Source organism: Astyanax mexicanus, chromosome 3 (assembly GCF_023375975.1).
Source record: "Astyanax mexicanus isolate ESR-SI-001 chromosome 3, AstMex3_surface, whole genome shotgun sequence".
Taxonomy (NCBI): domain Eukaryota; kingdom Metazoa; phylum Chordata; class Actinopteri; order Characiformes; family Acestrorhamphidae; genus Astyanax; species Astyanax mexicanus.
The window spans coordinates 51,273,557-51,293,826 of record NC_064410.1 but is presented as its reverse complement, the minus strand read 5'-3'; the positions used below and the strand labels follow the sequence as shown (position 1 = coordinate 51,293,826).

Sequence of the window (20,270 nt, the reverse complement as noted above, 5' to 3'; positions counted from 1 at the left end):
GTTATTTTTTTTCCCTGGTATTTTTGCGCCCCTGACTTGTACTTTTGCATCCTTGACTTTTGACATTGACGCCATAAATAACACTCAGTTTGTAGCCTTGTGGACTATGTTTTTCATAGGCAGAGCCTTTACACATGAATATAGCTGCTCCAAGAGAAACGAGATCATTTTAAGAGGCTTATCAGTAAATAGGGCATAGTAGAAGTAGAAAGTTTTATTGTGGTCTTCTAGGCAAGAATAGATCAGTAAATATGCACCAGGTTTTTGTTCCACTAAACAATGTAAATGTATTTTACCATATTTCTTTCATGCTTCTTTTCAATTCAGTCGTTGTTCTTAATATTGGATATTTCTCATGTTAGCAGTACCTTTATCAGTCACCAGGCTTGTGTGGTTTACTTCTCCCACAACGATTTATCATGACTGGCTATAAATTCCTGCTCTCTAATCAGTTTTGCATTATATAGAAATGGACTATTTAGTTTAACTAGCAGTAAAAAAATACTGAAAATTACAGAATTCTGTATTAAAGTTTTAAAAGCGTTTTAATGAATAATGATTTGTTGCTCAACAGCCTAAACTTGTTAAGGCAATATTATGTATCACATTTACATTTTAATTTTTTGCATCATGTAACTTTAGTGAAGTGGGCAGGACAGCTTTTTTAGGGACTGTGTTAAAGTGAGTATCCTGAATCATGTTTTTTTGTAAAATTACTCTCCTGCCTTAGTCCACCTGCATTATTTTACTTTAAGTGACAGTTCTGTATCCCAAAGCCTGTCTGGAAATGTGTGTTTTTGTTCTCACACAATGCAGCTGTGGAGAAGTAAAACTGTGTTCTCTAGAATGATTGTGCTTCATCCAGTACATTTGTGGGAGTTGTGGAAGAGGTGGGGTGGTCATTCAGGTCATCCAACATCCTGACATTTTTGTCACAGTCCTCACAGAAATGCTTTAAAATCTTGTATAAATCCTGGATAATCTAGACAACACCAGGAAAAACTCTTAATACTTTTGAATTTGGAAGAAACAGTAATTAACAGGTGTGACCATTTGTTGCTTAGTTATTTTCTTTTCTGTAATTTCCTGCTGCAGTTTTCAGCACACTGAAACTGTACAGATGACACAGAGAGCAAACAGTCCAGTGTGGGCCAGGAGGTCAGTGCAGCAGCAGTCTGTTTGTGTGCCTGTGGGTTCTGCTAATACGACTTCTTCCAGACTTTGTTTTGACATGGACCATTGCTGGCAGATCCCCCAAGCAGACCAGTGATGAATTGAACAGCTAGGGAGCAGATGATTTGGCCTAGGCTCTCAGGCCATGTTATATCACAGTGCTTGCTCCCATTGCTGAAGTGATCATGATGAGAAAGGACATACTATTTCACATAAACACACTCTGCATATGGCCTAACTTTTTAAACAGTATGTTAAAAGGTCTGTCTATATATTTTTTCTAAATGGTGACAACTTCACCTTCACAGCCCTCTATGCACATACTATTTATTTATGATTTCATCATCCAGTGATTTTCCACTCCAAGCTACAAAGGTACACATGCTGGAAAGAGATCTGAAAACTTGCAATGGGTTTATACCCATGGGGGACTCCAAAGCATGAAAATGTGTTTGTATGCTCACATTTGTCGAGCTTGTCAGAGCTGACATTTCAGAAAGCTCCTCGGAGGGAGTGTGGAGCTGCGGCGCTCTCTTTTCAGCGGACGCTGAAGCATTCTCCTGAGCGCCCACCTGAGACCAGGCCGCGCGCTAGCCCTCATCTCATTTCCCATCTCAAGGTCCGCATTATCTCTGAGCACACTGACTTTCTGTAGGTGTCGCTAGCACAGAATTTACAGATGCAGCGAGTTTTATTTATTTTATTCTCCAAAGAGCATGGTGACAAACGTGTCCACATTTGTGAAATAAAAAGGCTAACATAGTAGAAACGTCTACAGTAGAATCGAAGAAAGTAGTATTGTCAAGCTAATTGTTGGAATATAGTAAGTTTGGCGAACTTATGAATCCTTTAAGTTTGATGTAAAATGTTGGCTATTTGTGCCACTTAATTGTTTTTTTAGTAGTAGTCTATGTATAAAAATAATAATAAGGGATAACTCAGTATGTATTTGAGTTTAAAAAAAAACCCAGTTTAAAAGAAGCTTCCTGACTTCTTCCATTAGAGTAATAGTTACATGTGATTCAAGTGTGATGTATCATGGCATGCAAAATTGCAGTTTGTGAGTAAACTTCCCAACTTCCAGCTTTTGGCCTGATTTTGAGAGCTGCAAGTTATCCCTTTTTTAATATATAATCTTGCATACTTTTTTTCCGCATAATATTTTTCAGTACTTTGTCACGTTTATACATCATCTCCAGTTGTTTTTGTGCTGATTTTATACGTGTAGAACAGTAAACATGGCTGCTTTTTATCTATTATTTAAATCCATTTTGTAATGTAAATTCCCATTTTTTATGTAATGTCAGGCTAAATCTGGTACTTGGATCTATTTAGATTGTATTTATCCCTTTCAATTGAACTTTCAATTTGCAATATGTAAATTAAGCCTGTCTAAATAGCCCTTTGTCCATGACCTATTGTTTTTATGTTATGTGTTCGCCATGCGTATAATAAGTTTCATGAAACAAATCAAAGATATTGATTAAACCAAAACAGATTTATCAAATATGACATTATGTTCCCCCTATTCATGTATGGCTACACACCTTTGCTCTGTGAATAAATGTCAAATGACAAAAGTGTGAAATGTGGCCTTGATAATGTTTCCTGCTCACCAGTAGCATTCATTTTACATGCTAAGGTCATTTACGTGACATGCTGCAGGCACAGCTTGCTGTGCTGTTCGGCCACAGCAAATTATATGCCTGAAAAATAGTGGGGGCAGATGGAGATACAGTATCTCACAAAAGTGAGTACACCCCTCACATTTTTGTAATTATTATTATTATTATTATTATTATTATTATTATTATTATTATATCTTTTTATGAGACAACACTAAACAGTGTAAAGTTATAGTTATAGTGTTCATCTTGTAACCGTGTGAATGTGCTGTGCCCTCAAAATAACTTAACATAGCCATTAACTTCTAAACGGCTCACAACAACAAGTGAGCACACCCCTAAGTGAAAATGGGTAAATTGTGCTGAAAGTGTCAGTGCTTTGTGTAGCCACCATTATTTTCCAGCGCTGCCTTAATTTTCTGGAGCATGAAGTTTACTAGAGCTTCACCAATTGCCACTGTAATCCTCTTCTACTCCACCATTACATCACAGAGCTGGTGGATGTTGTCACCTTCTGTTTGAGGATGCCACACAGATGCTCAATAGAGATAAGGTCTAGAGAAATTATGGGCCAGTACAGCACCTTTACTTTTAGGTATGTTTGGGGTCATTGTTATGTTGGAATACTGCCCTGCAGCCCAGTATGCTTTAGTTTGTCACAGTACATGTTGACATTCATGGTTCTCTCTATAACCTGTAGCTGCCGACAGCCATACAGACCAAATTGATACATTGTGTTTTTTGTATGGTTAAAGCATTGAGATGCTGACCCCCTACCCCTTTAACCTCTGCAGCAATGCTGGCAGCACTTATGTGTATATTTTTAAAAGCCAACCTCTGCATACGACACCGAGCACATGCACACAACTTATTTGGTCGACCAATGACAAGGCCTATTCTAAGTAGAACATGTCCTGTTAAATGACTGTATGGTCTTGGCCGCCATTCTGCAGCAGCGTTTCAGGGTGTTGGCAATCTTCTTATAGCCTAGGCCATATTTATGTGGAGCAACAATTGTTTTTTTCTGATTCTTAGAGAGTTCTTTGCCATAAGGGTGAAATGTTGAACTTCCAGTGAGCAGTATAAGAGAGTGTGAAATATAACACCACACAGCAGCTTCCCATTTACGCACGTAAATATTTATAAAAATGTAAGGGTTGTACTCACTTTTGTGAAATACTGTATGCTAATAAGACATCTACATCACAATTGATTTCACCATATACATCCCACATATTTCTTAAAAAACATGATCCTGCCCTGCCAATTATTAGAAGCAGTTTTATTATTAAGAGTGTAGAGTAGTTTACCTCTTTCTATAGGGTTGGAAGGTAATTCCAACACTTTTTCCCCCTCAAGAGGTACTTTGTAAATGGCTAAGCTTACACGCTCTCTCAAAACCAACATTAATTTCCTTACTTGTGTACTTTTACATATATTTGTACATATTGTAATCATTTGACTATAGAACACATGGAGAGCACAGCATTTGAGATTGCAGCTACCACAGATCTAAGGCTTCTGCTAGCCAGTTGCAGAATGTTGTGTAGCTTTTCCCATCCCCATATGTTTTAATTATAAATCTTTTTAATTATTTAGCATCAAACACTTCCACGTTTTGAAACGATGTTAGTGTATCACAGCCTTAGCTGCCAAATAGTAGTGTAACTTTACTTTTACTGTTGTAACATTACACTGACTGGATAAACTAGATTTACAGTTGAAAAATCTCACTTGCTTCTGCTCCTTACTGATGTGCTGTAAACTCAATAATGGCAGTCTTAGACCTGCTTAGTCCAAAGTAGTAATCTGTCTCTAATTTCTAGTGCGCAAACAATAATTCTAATATGTCAAATTTAAGAAACACTTTACATCATTTCCCTCATGCTGAAGTCTTGTCTAGAGTCTTGTATCATTTATTCTCTGTTAGAAGGACTTTGCTCTAATGGGGACCTTTGTTGCAATTTCGGCTAATTATTTCCAAAACATTGAAGAAATAAAACAATCAAATAAAATACTTTTAGAACATTAGAGGATGGTTTGCCTCCTGGGGGATTAAGTGGGGAGTAAAGTGCACACCGCTGTCTCCTATCTGCCTGTTTTCTGTTGTCTCCCTGTTTGTCTCTGATTAGGACTAATTTAAAGCCTTAGCCGCTTCAATAACTCCTAATTGGGCCGAATGTCAACAATTTTGTGTTGAGGGCAGCATCTGTTCCAGTTTATTGGAATGGCAGCTGGAAAAAATCAGTTGTAATATTAATGTCAATACTGTGAGCACAATGGTAATGCAGAGCCAAGCATTCAGAGCATTTAGAGGCTGTTCCTGTGTCTCTATTTTGCAATTTTGCTTATTTGCAGATTGTTTAATACAAAACCTTTTTTGAATGAACATTCTTATGCATATGCACAATAGTGCACAAATGTGTGGGTATGTTTTGTCATACTGAGAAGTAACAAGCACTGCCACTGTAGTTAATATGGTACTCTGTCTTTCATATTGTAAAAGAAAAGAAAGTCATCACAGTGGCCTGCGCAAAGGTTTTTGCACTTTTAGAGCTTGAAAATGCTTTTTAAGTCTGTTGGTTTTCCACTTCTTTGCAGAAGACCTGAACTACTGAGAGGATCTTGCTATTTTTTTTTTTTTTTCGGATTAATTACTTAGGATGTGTTTATCTGAGCTAATTTTATCCAGAGCAACTTACAACAATACTGGTATTACAAAGGTTGCCTAATGTAGTTTTAGGTGTCTTTGCCAAGGACTCTTATTAATGTAGTGCAATCACCCCTGGGAATCAAACCCTAGTCTCCCACTTGATCTGGTAACTCACTGACAGGTAGAGGTATCATCTGTTGCCAAACAAGTTTACAACCTTGGATAACATTTTGATTAAATAGAGAAAAATTGAGACAAGGCCATTTTGAAACAAATATATAATGTTATAATCCATGTGATGGCACCCTTATCCTTGTACTTAGTTTTGCGTCAGTAACATTTTTAGATAACATTTAAATAAATTGAACAAAAATACAGGATAATCAAAGTACAATACAGTACAATATGTTTTGCCATAATAATTAAACATTAGGAATGATATAAGATGATACAGCATTCTCATGTATCACATTAGCTTTTTCATTAGACTTAACAGTATAGTGGTGCTTTTATGTTTTCTAAACATATTAATCCTTTTATATATATTATTTTATTGTCCCAGAAGACAGTTCTCTACCTGATTATCTAGAATGCTGCATATAACAAATAAGACCCTTTTACAGACCTTCAACAATTGGGATGTAAGATATTTACAGAAGTAAGTGGGTATATAGTGTAGAGCAGGGGTCACCAACGTGGTGCCCGCGGGCGCCAGGTCGCCCGAAAGGACCTCATGAGTCGCCCGCGGGCCTGTTCTAAAAATAGCTCATTATAGTGACACTTACCAGTGAGCTGCATAATTATTATTATTTTTTTTAAATCACACTTGCATTGGTGTAAATTGGAAAATTACAAAAAAAAAAAAAAAAAAAAAAAGTAAAAAAAATGTTCCTAATTTGATTAGTGATAGCCCGCGGTTACCGTGGGGACCAGCTAGCAGGCGCAGTAGGTGAGGAGGTGAGGAGATGTGAGGAGATGATTTGCATCTGACAACATGGCAGAAAAAAGAACGAAAACGTATTATTTTCACAATGAATGGGAGAAAGAGTTCTTTTTTACGACTGTAAAAGATTCCTGCGTGTGTCTCATTTGCGGGGCGACTGTGGCGACGGCAAAGCGGGACAACGTGGAGAGACATTTCAGGACGTGTCACACAAGCTACGATGCTAACTACCCACCGGGCAGCGCACTACGAGAGGAAAAGGCCCGCGAGTTAAAGGCAGCTTTGTGCAAACAACAGTCTTTTTTCACGAGACCGGTAAAAAACTCACAAAAAACAACCGAAGCCTCATTTAGAGCTACACATTTCTTGATCAAGAAAAAGAAGGCATTTTCAGACGGGGAGGTTTTCAAAGAAGCAATGATGATAATCGCAAACACCGTGCTTGAAGACAAGAAATATGGAATAGATGTAATCTCCACTCTCTCCGATGTCCAACTGGGGGCAACAACAATGGTTAGAAGAGTGTCAGCTCTGTCCGGGAACTTGGCCAATCAGCTGGACCGGGATCTGGCGAAGTGCAGGTGGTTTAGTATCCAGTGTGACGAGTCCGTGGACAGTAGCAGTACAGCGCAGCTAATGATCTTTATCCGGATGGTGTTTGATGATTTCTCCACAAAAGAAGAACTTCTGACACTACTACCCCTAAAGACAACTACGAGGGGAGTTGACATCTTTAACGCGGTGAAGGAGTTTTTTGCAGAGAAAAAGGTACCGCTGGAAAAGCTGGTATCAGTGACTACTGACGGGGCTCCTGCTATGACTGGCCGACATACAGGATTCATCGCTCACTGTAAAGGTGACCCAGAGTTCCCAAACTTTTTTGCATTACCACTGCATCATTCATCAGCAGGCGTTATGTGCAAAGGTGATCGGCTTTGAACATGTGATGACTCCCGTCGTGAAGATCATAAACAGCATCCGCTCCAGAGCTAAACAGCACAGAACATTCAAGGTGCTATTGGAGGAGCTGTCAGCTGAATATGGTGACCTGCTACTACACACAGAAATCCGATGGCTAAGCAGGGGACGAATTTTGCTTCGTTTTTTATCACTTTTGGGTGAAATCACAGAGTTCCTGCAATCCAAAGGAGAAGACACCTCTCTGCTGGAGGACACTGAGTGGACACTTGACCTTGCATTTTTGACGGACATTACTGGGAAACTGAACCGTTTGAACTGTGAGCTGCAAGGCAAAGGTAGGGCTGTTGCTGACATAAGTGTTTTAAATGCGTTTAAAGCTCAGCTGAACATTTTCTCTGTACATTTACAGAGAAAAAAGGTGCTGCACTTCCCCTCTGTGCAGATGGTGATGAAAGACAATGCTTCTGCTTCTGAGACTTTTGACAAAGTTGCAGAAAAGTACTCTCAAATCATAAACAGACTTGGGCAAGAGTTTGAGAACCGGTTTTGTGACCTTGAACAGCTTGAGCCATGTGTGTCATTCATTTCCAATCCTTTCAGGAACGTGGACACAACATGTATTGCTGAGCAACTAAGTGCAACTTTCAGCTTGGATGCTGGACAGGTGGAAATTGAAATTGTGACATTGCAAAATGACCTCCACCTCAAAGCCTATCAGGGTGCACCAAACTTTTGGTGCCTTGTTGACACAGAAAAGTACAGTGGTGTACGCATAGCAGCTATGAAGGTTGCCAGCCTGTTTGGTTCAACCTATCTTTGTGAATCAGCCTTTTCTGACATGAACTTCATCAAGAACAAACACAGAACACGCCTCACTGATGCACATCTGCAGGACTCACTCAGAGTTGCAGTGTCAAGTTACACCCTAGAATACAATACACTGGTGACCAGCATGCAATGCCAGGCTTCCCACTAACAGACAAACAAACAGATACCAGATGTTCTCATTCTCATTTTCATTTTCAATTATTGAAAAATCGTGACAAATGTGTTTGTTAAATGTGTTTGTACTATGGTAATTTTGTTTTAAAAATGCTGCAGATTTGGTGATAAATTCAGTAAAATCTGAAAGTTGATTTTTGTATGTTACACAATGGTTAATCTGTACAAACATGGTGCACCGTAGTTCATGATTTGTTAAAAATTGGTAATGGCTAGTGAAAATGTTGTAGAAGTGATCATTTGAAAATGTAAATACTTGCAGAGATTTATAGAAATAAAATTTTGCATATTGATATTTATCTGTTTCCTACCTTGTTAAATTATTGTTGTGAGAAACCATTGACATGATCAGTGTCTTCACATAGATGCATATAATTAATAATTAATAATAACATAATTAAATGTAATTAAAGGTAGCAAATTTGTGATTTCACAAGTGTGTATCAAACTGGTAGCCCTTCGCATTAATTGGTACCCAAGAAGTAGCTCTCAGTTAAAAAAAGGTTGGTGACCCATGGTGTACAGGTTAAGAAAATCCACTTTTCTTATTGTATTTTCATACTTATTATCCTATATATGAGTCTTCTATAGAGTGGAGTGTCCAGTTTATGCATATTTATCTTATTGTTTGTCCAAGATAAAGAGGGCCACCTCAAAAGCATGTCCTTCCCCGAGCAAGCAATGTAATATATATTGTGCTTATGTGACCCAATTCAGTGCCAGCTTCATGCACTTTCATGTCCATATAGATGACATACATACACACAATTTCTGCACCTGCCCGTACATACAAATGCATGCATTGAAGTGCACAGCATCCCCCAGTAAGGTTCTGTCCTTTCAATTGTTGAGCCCTTCAGTGAATGAAATAGAGCAAAAGCACTAGAGCTGCTCAGCACAGCTCAATCACCATATCCCACCCTCTTGGCTGTCACATCACACGGATTATACGGCATCTCCATCAGGCTTAGATTCCACCTCCACTGGCTGACAGCGAGATGCCCCCTGAGTACACAATATGTGGATAGACGTGCCACCCACTGCATGAAGGGAAAATAGGAAAATAAATAAATAAATAACTGCTGTCGGAGAGAATTGTCACTGAGATGAAAATAGTAATATTATGTTCAGAGCATGTGCACAAGCTCCTTTATCAGGGTGTCACTACTTAGGAGCTGTTCTGTTCAAACATTGCCTCCAAAATGGAGCCTTTAACCCTTGGGAGTCCAGGCGTGAATAAACTCATCCTGCACCATTTCAGTTTGGTTTAACGTCATGCAAGGTTTAAAGCATGTGGCTGTGTAACCGTGTACATGTAATTGAAATCATTTTTAAACATTACATGAAAAACAAGCACAATTTTTTTTAAGACTGGGACATAAAAACAAGATCTGTAAATGAATGTAATGTAGATTGGTAATGTAAGATATTGACACTTGTGTATACATCTTCAATGCTAGGCCTGTGTGTGTATTATTACGATTATACCACAGTTTCGTTAATGCCGTTTATTGTTATATTGTAAAACAAAGAAGACAGAAAATATGTTCTGTTAATCAGCATTACATGAAGTAAAATGGGTGAATGACAGCAAATCTTTAGTGTTAGGGTTTTTTTTTTTTGAAGTGATTACTTTAGATGAATATATTAAGGGCACTTATGTTAAATACAATTTATTTTGACACTCTTTCACTTAAAGAAACATTAGGTTAAGCTTGAAGGGCTTCAGTCCGAGTGCCATTTTTATGAAATGTTGGACTTTCTAGAATGTCACATTCAATTCAATTCAATTCAATTTTATTTATATAGCGCTTTTTACAACAAAGGTTGTCACAAAGCCGCTTTACAGGAAAAACAGAGATGCCAATTTTATGGTGACACAGTGGCAAGGAAAAACTCCCTTTAAGAGGAAGAAACCTTGGAAGGAACCAAGACTCAGTCCGAGGAACACATCCTACTCGGGTTGACCCGCTAAGTACAAACAAACAACAAACAACAAACAAATAACAGAACAAAACAGTACAGAGAATTAATGTGAACTATGGCTAATATAACAGGTACTAATTTATGAATATAAGAATGTGATGGGCACAAACTATAGAGCTATGGCTAATACAGAAACAGATACTGAGTGTGTTAATGGTAATCAGTGCAGGGTTGCAGAGCCGGAGAACAACACAGTGGGCAGTGGAGAGCCAGGCTGGGAACATCAGGAACAGGGCATCTCCATACATGTAAAAGAGATAGATAGAGAAAACAGAAAGGAAAGGAAGAGAAAAAAAAAAAATTGCAGGGTCAGAACTCGCTGTAGCGTAATATAGATGTTGTCTTTATTGTCACACATAATCCATGGCAATGCTATATGTGCAAATAATTCCCCAAATGTGATGGTCCTCTGGGGTCCTAAAGTTGGGAAAACAGAATGAAAAGAGGATAATATGTTATGCACAGAAACAGAATAACTACAATCTGTAATTATAACTACAAAGTACTACAATACTCTCAGTGGAGCTGAAAAGAAACATCAGGTGAATGAGCTCACATTACACAGTTCTTTACAACTTAAGGAGTGGTGTTGTAATAAAACTCATATCCCATACCTCTCTGCTACTGAGTAGTTGCTGTCTCTAATAATCCAGCTCAGCCATCTGTCTGGCGCTTGCACCGGCCATGGTTGAGCCGATGGACAGGTAGAGCAGCGGGCCCTTGGGCCACTTCAGCTCATTCTAAAGGGTATCCACTATTACATCCACGAGTGACAGATGTGTGACAGGCCCCCTCTCCCAAGCTTCTGCCTGTAGCAGCTCTATCAGCCCAGCATCTCAAACCAGCTCCACATGCCACATAATAGTCAATCTAAAAAACTGGACATTGTGGTGTAATAAGTTTAATTTTAGTCTTCATTTATTAGTATTAAGGCCATAAAATGTGTATCTCTGGAAAATATCTGTTAAACAAGACTGAGACTGACATGATTTTGTGTTACTGGTAAGTCAGCCATACATAAATCCCTGCCATACATAAATCAGTAAACACTAGTCTAGACGAACACTAGTTTTGTGAGTTTTACAGTTAGCAAACTTGACTAGACCCTTTCTTATTTATGCAGCTCATTGAAATGCACTTCATACCTAATCTGCGTTTAAACTATGGGATATTTAGTAAAGTACATACACATACCTGAAAATAGCAAGCGATGGAAAGGTAGTTATCTTACTATTACAGAAACAACAATGTTTAGCCAGCAAGCCACTTAAAGAAAAATCCACACTAGCCACTTATCTATCTAGTAACAGAGCTCATTCATAAAAAACGTAAAACTTTTGAGCTGATGGACACGGGCTGAGGGATCCTGAACTTTCAAGCATTGTTTTTCCTCTACAGACCTAAGAGCTAAGAGACCTTGTAATTTGCCTTGTAATGACCCATTTATTATATATTTATTATTTATTACAGTATGAAATTTACTGATCAACTGAAAAATGTTGCATACTGTGGCTTTAAGATTCTTGTGAAAGTCAAAGCATTTTCCATTTCAAGGGGCAACTTGTCAGTATTGCTTTTCTCCCATTGAAATGACTGGCTATGTTCCTGAACAGTGCTTCATTTTAGCACCAGAGATCTAAATTGGTACCATCCTTTATTCAAGACACAATACAGTACATATGCCTCTTACAATAACAATTATGGCTCGCATAATAGCACAAATTTTCCAACACATGGGTTTCATGAGCACAGTTGCAGAAATAACTGGCTGTTCGTTGTGCCCAGAAATAAGCAGGCACACACAGTGGAACTACAGATTTGACCCCAGATTTGTCATTCTTTAACTAAATCTAAGGTACATTTTACAGTGTGATCTGGGTGATTTGAGGTTATGCTGCCTTTGTGCTGCCACATTCTTAAAGAATGAAGGAATTGTGCCTTTTATTCCATCTCTGAATGTTTTTGTGCTATTATTCCTCTAAATGAAATGCATAGCTGCCTGCTTTCAGGCACTCTGCTCTTTGCTTGGGCCTGGTGGCAAAGGATGCATGGAAATGCGGAATTGATTTACAAATGACTGACACAAATGTTTCCCAGAGGGAATCTATCATAGTGCCACAGTCAGTGGCTCCACACCTTCAATACTAATGTCAAGGCTGAGCTACTTTACAATGTGCAGAAATCATTTGCAGGCGTTATGCTATTCATTACTAAAGAGCAGCAGCAGAGAGGCATTTCAGGTCATTTGCAAGGATTTGCATGTGTTCAGTGTTAAAATCTTTTTACAGTTTTTATATGACAGACCTAAAGGGTCAGTTTGATAAAAGATGGAAAATCAATTTCAATTGCTCAATCGTTGGCCATGGTTAATACAAACGTTTATAATGTCCTAAAGAAGAAAGTCTTCATCGGTGTGTTAAGTAACAGAAGTTGAACAGATAGAGCAAGAAAAACTATAGAAGTTGATGACAGAAACATTGAGTGCCATAAAGAAAGATCCTAAAACTGTTATTGACCTCAGCAAATAACCTCCAGAGGACAAGAGTGAAGGTATAACAATCTACTGTTCCCAGAAGACTTTATGAACAAAAGTACAGAAGCTACACAAAAAGCTGCTAATTAGCAAGAAGTATAGGAAAAGGCTGGAATTTGCTAAGAAGTATAGAGGCGAACTTCAGATTCTAATTCTGGGACAAAATTTTATGGATTGATGAGGACAAATTAACCTTTACCAATATGATGGAAAGGCTAAACTTTGGGGAAAGAATCATCTCAGATATACAAGCTCATCTGTGAAACATAGTAAAGGTCTTATCATGGCTTGGGTTTGCATGGCTTCTTCTAGGACGAGCTCATGAATGTTCTTTAATGATATTGTGCATGATGTCAGCGGTACAATGAACTACAGAAACATTATGTCTGTCAGTTTAAAGAAAGATGCAATCATGCAGAAAAATAATGTCCCAAAATACACTGTCAAAACTACAAAAGAGTTAATCAGAGGCAAGAAGTGGAAGATTTTCGACTGGCCTAGGCAATCTTCAAATTATAGAGCAAGCATCTTACCTAAACCCCTTTGACTGAGAAGAGTAACCCCCGAAAACACACACCAACTGAAGGAGGCTACAGTCTGGAAAAGCATCACAAAAGAAGAATTACAAGTGAGGGGTTGCAACTAAATTTTAAGTATTGTTCACTTTAATTTACTTAACTTTAAGTATCTTTTTGCTCACAAGAAAGAAATGGGTGGGTTCAGACAAAATGTGCTATCTTCTGAACTGTGTATCATATCCAGTTTAACAGGATAGTTTAACACTGGTAGTCAGATACTAAATGTGACTTGCGGATTTGGATGGCTGTGACATAAATGTGTTTTAGATAGTACCTGTGTTTTTTAGCTAAATTTCCATTCCTATTTACCAGATTTTGTTGCTGACAACTACAATTTTTTTATATTATGTATATAATTTTATATATTCTAAATTATTTTCTAATAACACATTCTCTATCTGTCACTCTGTGACCATCGGTGCCTCTCTCATTTTCGCTTTCATTGTCTTTATCCTTACTCACCATGACTCATAGTTTCAGGGGGTTTGGCACATGAAGAGAAAGGTGATGTCACTGCATGCTGAACAGAGCACTATGTAGGTTATGTACTATAAAATGAGAGAAGATGTAGATTTTAGAATTTCAAAAAAAAAGATGTCTTGATATTCGCCCAAATACACAGACACACACACACACACACACACATGCAATGTGGCTTTCTGGCTTTAAACTAGCAGTATTATGTTGTGCAGCATTGTACCCTATTTTTTGTTCTTTTCGATCATTAGTGTTCTCTCACTATAATACATATATGTAAATATATTATACAACTGCCAGGAATCTCCAAGATCTCAGTCAGCCTCAACTGCTGCCCTGATCTATTACATAGCCTAATGAAACTGTCCTCCCTGAGAGGAACCTCCCTGCAAGTTTAACTGTGACCCAAATCTAATACACCTCATTCAACAAGTCAGTGACTGGTGAGGACAACAATTAGTTGAATCAGCTGGAGTAGATCAGAGTTCGATCTAAAAGTCTGTGTGAAGACAGGTCTTCAGGCACAGTGTTAAAGATTACTGTCCTAATATAATAAATTCCACTAATCTTAGTTACCACATCCTTACAGCAGTTGTAGTTTTCCTTCCACGTTCAAGATGTCATCAGAATGTTTTGAACTTGTTTCAAAGTGGTCCAAACCAAAAAGCAGATGTGAAAGGTGACGTGTCCAGATCATCTGAACCATGCTTAGGTTTGTTTTCAGAAGGTTTGGATTTTATGACCAATTACAGGAAGTTGAGGCTGGCTATCCTCATCCAGTACACAGTAGAAGAAAAACAAAATGTTGCACCAAAAGGACACAACAAAGTACACTTTTAACTACTGTATCTACTGTAATGGTAGATTGACCCTTATTTATAAACACTCTGCTGTGTGACGTACATGCACTAGAATGGAGTCGAAAGTAGTCGAGAATTCAGTACAACACCTGAAAGGGCTGGCAAGTATTTACGACAGGATGTAGGATTTAAAGTCATTTAGTGTGGTCGGTAATCTGCAGTGAAACCAGAATTAAGTGGACCAAATGTGTACAGTGTTAACACATCCACCTTTTTTAAGTGTGAAGATACATCTAAATTACGTCTATTACAAAATATTTCAATGTAATTTGAAAAGTAATTAATGTACCTTAATTTCAGTATAGTTTAGACTTTCTGGCCAGTTAAGTTTAGTTAAGGTATTTGAAGAAGCAACGCTGACCTTTTTAATTCTACACGAATATCAGGTTGAAGAATCTTTGTGTAATTAAATGAATGCATGTATGTTTGTGTGTGAATGCCTGTGTGTGCATGGTAACCAGTCTGCTCACCAGTGTTAAGTGTGTGTACCTATCCTGTGTGTGCCACGTTGATACGGCTCTTACCTCAGACTTGTCAGTGTGTCTCTCTCTTTTAAATGTTTCATGTTTCTCTCTCTGTTGCCCGGAAATGAGCACTTGGTAGTATGTATGATCCCACGTAAAAGTGATTCTCCACAACAGAGCATCACTTTCTACACACATGTTTATATGTATGCACTGTATGTACATACACACAGCTTCACGCTGTGCCCACATGTACATATAGCTGGATGCTCGTTTTGTATAAATTATATGTATATAATTTATCATGTTTGCACAGACTAGTCCATGTGTCTTTATCTGTACACAACTCTAATGTATCCCAATTTCTTTCCCCAAAAACGAGTATATAAAAATGGATTCAATTTTAATCTGGTACTTTCTAAATGAATTGGAGAACGTTGAGCAGAATAGACAAGAGCAGAGCTCTGAGTCTGTTGGGAAATGCAGCTGGGACCTTGCAGAATTCACGAGAACCCTTATATTGATTCAGCCCATTTTAAATTATGATGAGATTGAGGCCCACCCAAAAAAAAAAATCCAATTGGATTATGGAAACATAAGAAATAGAGCAATCAGAATGTAGCTGAAAGGACAGCTACTTTAGACAGCAGTAGATGCTGGATTAATAAATGCAACAACGCTGTTATTTATTCCAGTAGTATTTGCAATTGACTATATAACAGCTAATAACAGGCTATAAGGAAATTTTGGGCTGGCAGATGACATAAAATCAGTTCTGATTGGCTTAATATTGCATAAATTTCTTTACCTTGCTCAAATCTGGCATACATATAAATACATATTAAGTGGCCTCGAAGGTTCAGCTGTCATTTTCTGCTGTATACTTTGTGTAGTCACCGAAGGCCGATTCCTAACAGAAGTCTTTTCGTGTTTGGTTGACAGCTGAGGACACATGTGGTGATACTCTGAGGGGTTCAAGTGGCATCATTTCGAGTCCCAATTTCCCGAGTGAATATTACAATAGTGCGGACTGTACGTGGACCATACTTGCTGATCCCGGAGACACCATCTCCATCATTTTTACAGACTTCCAGACGGAGGAAAAATACGACTACTTGGAAGTGGAGGGGTCTGAGCCGCCGACAATATGGTGAGTCACAGCGACCGTCCATCTTCTGTGTGTGTGTGTGTGTGTGTTTGTGTGTGTGTTTGTGTGTGTGTTTGTGTGTATGTGTGTGTGTTATGTGTATGTGTTAGTAGTATAGTCTTGCTTTCTCATGCTCACATGTTGTGGTGGTGTGTTGTTCAGCAGGCTTGGTGTTTAATGTGATGCACAGTACAGTTCTTTAGTCTGTTGTTAGAAGATAAACTGTTGGAAATAAACGGTCGCACTTTGCTGTTTGAGGCAGCTGTTTAGTCTGCAACAAAAGTCTAGAACCTTAATGTGTTTGTGTTTTTTATCTGTGTGTGTTTGTTTTTGTGTTTGTGTCTCTCTTTCTCTCTCTCTCTCTCTCTCTCTCTCTCTCTCTCTCTCTCTCTCTCTCTCTCTCTCTCTATATATATATATATATATATATATATATATTCTACATGTTGCTTAGATGTTCCTCACTGTGATGTTTTGAGCTGTGGATAATGGATGTAATCATTAGTTGAATTGGAAGCACCTAATATTTTCTAATGTCCTCATCATAGCAGTATTTCATCTTTGCTGCCTATCGATTGTGCTCAGATTAGTCTATTGATTCGCCCCCTCTATTCGTGTCCACCGATTTGCCTGCAACGATAGTTAAAGGGTGGATAATTACTGCATTAAAAAAGCTGAGACGTCTTGCTCTGGGTTTTATTCACATTTCTTTTCCACTTTTTTTTTGCATTTATTGTTAAAAAAAGGTGCTTGCAATAAATTCCATAGATTAACTTTGGTATACAAAATGACTTTAATATAGCAGCTTCATGTTCTAGCATATCAGCTAGGTCAGTGTTCTTCAATCCTGGTTCTTGTGTCCTGCTTCCCAGCACATTTGCAGGACTGCTTGCTTTAACGCACATTAAATCTGAAGTGTTGTTAACTTGCGGTTTACAAGGCTGAGGCTGGAAATTTTTCCTTTCCTGGGGTGGTCCTAATGAGTGCCAGTTCCATCATAAAGTTTTTGAAAGTCTTTGCAACATTTAAAGCACTTTAGGATACTTTTAAAGCTCTTGACTGAAGCTCTGAAAGGGCTTGATATTTAACCAATTAGTTGAATCTGTTGTGCTATTTTTTATTTTTATTTTTTTTTAAGTGTTTCTGAGTCAAAGGTTCTTTAGGCCTGCATGTTCTGTTTTGTTTTTTAATTGTCTATGGCATCGTTAAAAAAAACAACAAAAAAAACACTTGTTACACTTTTATTTTAAGGAGTTTGGTATAGAAAATCTATAGTGTAGTCCTGCAACATACATGCTGAAGAGCTGGCTGTTGCACAAAGTACCCTTCCTCGTCCTGCAAAGAGATTGGTTGCGTCCTGTATAGATATAGATTGAAGCCGTGCCACATTTTAATTACATTTCATATGGAAACTGGGGTTCTCAGATCAATGAACATTAGCAGGGCTGTGCATGAACCACATTATGCCTCCAAATGGATATGCAGCTGCGCACAAGCTTCCCCCTTGCATGCAAAATCCAGTTAAAAACCTTAAGAGCTGAAAATATTTGCTTGGTTTAAGAACGGTCTGCGGTGAAGTGGGTATTGGCTTCAGGTTTTCACCAGCGCTGTTTTAACACGTTGTTTTCACTGATTCATTCGCGATAATCTCAGGAAAGAAAGCAATGGGACGTCAAAGAGGATTTTTTAAATCGTCAGTGAGCTGATTTGAATATGCATGATATGTAAATGGGCAGCCAGTCCCTCTCCTTTGCTGATTGCTGCATAAACAAAGAACAGCGGACATCTGAGGCCGTTGCTGCACGCTTCACAAAAGGCTTTGAGTTCCGCCACCACAGTGTTTGTGTTGCTCATCCATCCGAGACTAGATCCACAGATGAACCTGTCTGACATCACTTAATCATCTGTATCATTAGTTTTGTCTTGTATTAATCTCTTCTGTGTATAATTAATTTGTACTGTAAAACCAGGCCTGTCTGACATTTCCGAGGACACTTGTACGACAAAAGCAAGATGTCTGCTTATTATACAGCAAGTCCAAACTAGTTCCTAATGTGGCTATGGCCTTAATGTGTTCTTGCTATAAACATTCTGTAAGATTTTAGGCTTTTTAAAAATTTGCATTCTAAAGTCTGTTTAAAACAAAAAATGTGTTTGTTTTTAACCTTGGCATGATTCTTTTTGGTAGGCGTGACTACAGTAATCACAATCACAATGCAGTCCTAAACAACTTCACTGAGAACCTTAAGAGTGGTCATGGTATAATTTCTAACAAATCCTGAAATGGTTTGTTTATTTGTGGTGAGAACAGGATCTAGATCTAGATCTGACTTAACTATCAGGTGTACTTCCAAATATTGAGACAATAATAATCTCTCTATGTTTTCCACTTTCTTTTCTTCTGTAAAAACTTAAATACTTACCTACCTACTAACCTACAGTTGTGTTTAAAATGATTAAACCCCAACTTTAGTTTTTATTTTTTTATTTTGTTCACAATCTGATCAAATAAGGTGTTGTATATTAGACAAACAACTTAAATTAAAACAGTTTTTTTTATATACCAACAAATCTCCTTTTTTGATATCGTCATTGACAAAATGATTCCCCTTTAAGATCACCACTCTCAGTAACAGAAGTTTCAGTCAGGTGTTTTCAGTCAGGCATTATGAGCACCAGTAGATATGAACAGAACCATAACGAGCAATAGTTAAGCAGAATTAAAAGGATGTAGATACTCATCTCTGTCTAGATGGTTAATAGTGTCTTTGCAGCATGGTGAAGTCCAGGAAATGGTCAAAGAGTATAGAGAGGAGGATTATTACTTTTTTTATAAGCAAGGATATGGATATAAAATAGCAAACACATTAAACATTTCAAGAGACACAATTAAACATATAATTTGCATGTTTAAAGCTTAAGACTAGGTGGAAATGCTACCTGGGCGTGGCAAAAAGAGGATGCTGTCGGCAACTGCTGTCCGGTACCTGGAATGAAAGGTTAAGAAAAATCCATTTTTGACAGCTGAGGAACTGCGACAGGACAGGGAGGTACTCAGGTTTCGGTCCAGACAGTAAGGCGCACACTGCGAGATGAAGTGTGCACCCCTCTCAGGTGCACCCCCCTGCTGACTCCAAATCATAAGAAGAGTTGACTCCAGTATGCCAAAAACCATGTGGACTATGTGGAAAACTGTTCTCTGGAGCAACAAGATGAAATTTGGAACTCTTTTGGCCTATGGCTCAGCAATATGTTTGGAGGAGGTTCAAGGAGGTTTGGACCTTCCAACAGGACAATGATTCCAATCATACATCCAATTCTTCCATAGCTTGGATGCAAAAGGAGGGCTGGAGGATTTTGGAGTGGCCATTGCAATCACCCGGCTTAAATCCCATAGAAAATCTCTGGTTGGACTTAAAGAAGACAGTTGCAACAGGCAAGCCCAAGAATGTCAAAGAAATTAAGGCCTTTCCCCGTGAGGAATATGCTAAGATATCTGTTGGTTGTGTCATGTTTCATGTCTGAAGGATGTTTTTACTGCCAAAAGGAGTTGTACTAAGTATAAATGTTGTATGTGTCTAAGTTAAACTTGTTAAAACACTTTACTGCAGTGGGGGTTGAATAATTTTGAACACAACTGTACTTGTTCATGAAATTACCTAACAACCAATCATGTGGTAGCAGTGCACTGCTTACAATCTGCAGATAATTCAGTTCAGCAGCTTCAGGTTTTCACATCAACGGTCATAGTAGGTTAAAGACATTGCATGATTTCACTGATGTTGAGCTGGTTGACAGAACGGTTTGATTATTTATAGAACTGCTGATTTTCAGAACAACACACATCTGTCTTTTGATATTCCTTAAACATGTGTAATAGACCAGTATAAAACAAACATGAACATCTT

The 20,270-nt window shown here is 38.1% G+C and overlaps 1 protein-coding gene across 5 annotated transcripts in view; it reads left to right on the top strand.

The window, feature by feature from the left end:
- The window catches only part of csmd3b (CUB and Sushi multiple domains 3b), a 524,461-nt gene that overhangs the window by 198,703 nt on the left and 305,488 nt on the right, over positions 1 to 20,270 (top strand). For 4 of the 5 annotated variants that reach the window (XM_049475470.1, XM_022683311.2, XM_022683310.2 and 1 more), the window contains exon 5: positions 16,158 to 16,365. In XM_049475470.1, coding sequence (XP_049331427.1) covers positions 16,158 to 16,365 — 208 coding nt within the window. The remainder of the gene's footprint in view (positions 1 to 16,157; positions 16,366 to 20,270) is intronic. The other variant, XM_022683312.2, reaches the window with a different exon arrangement.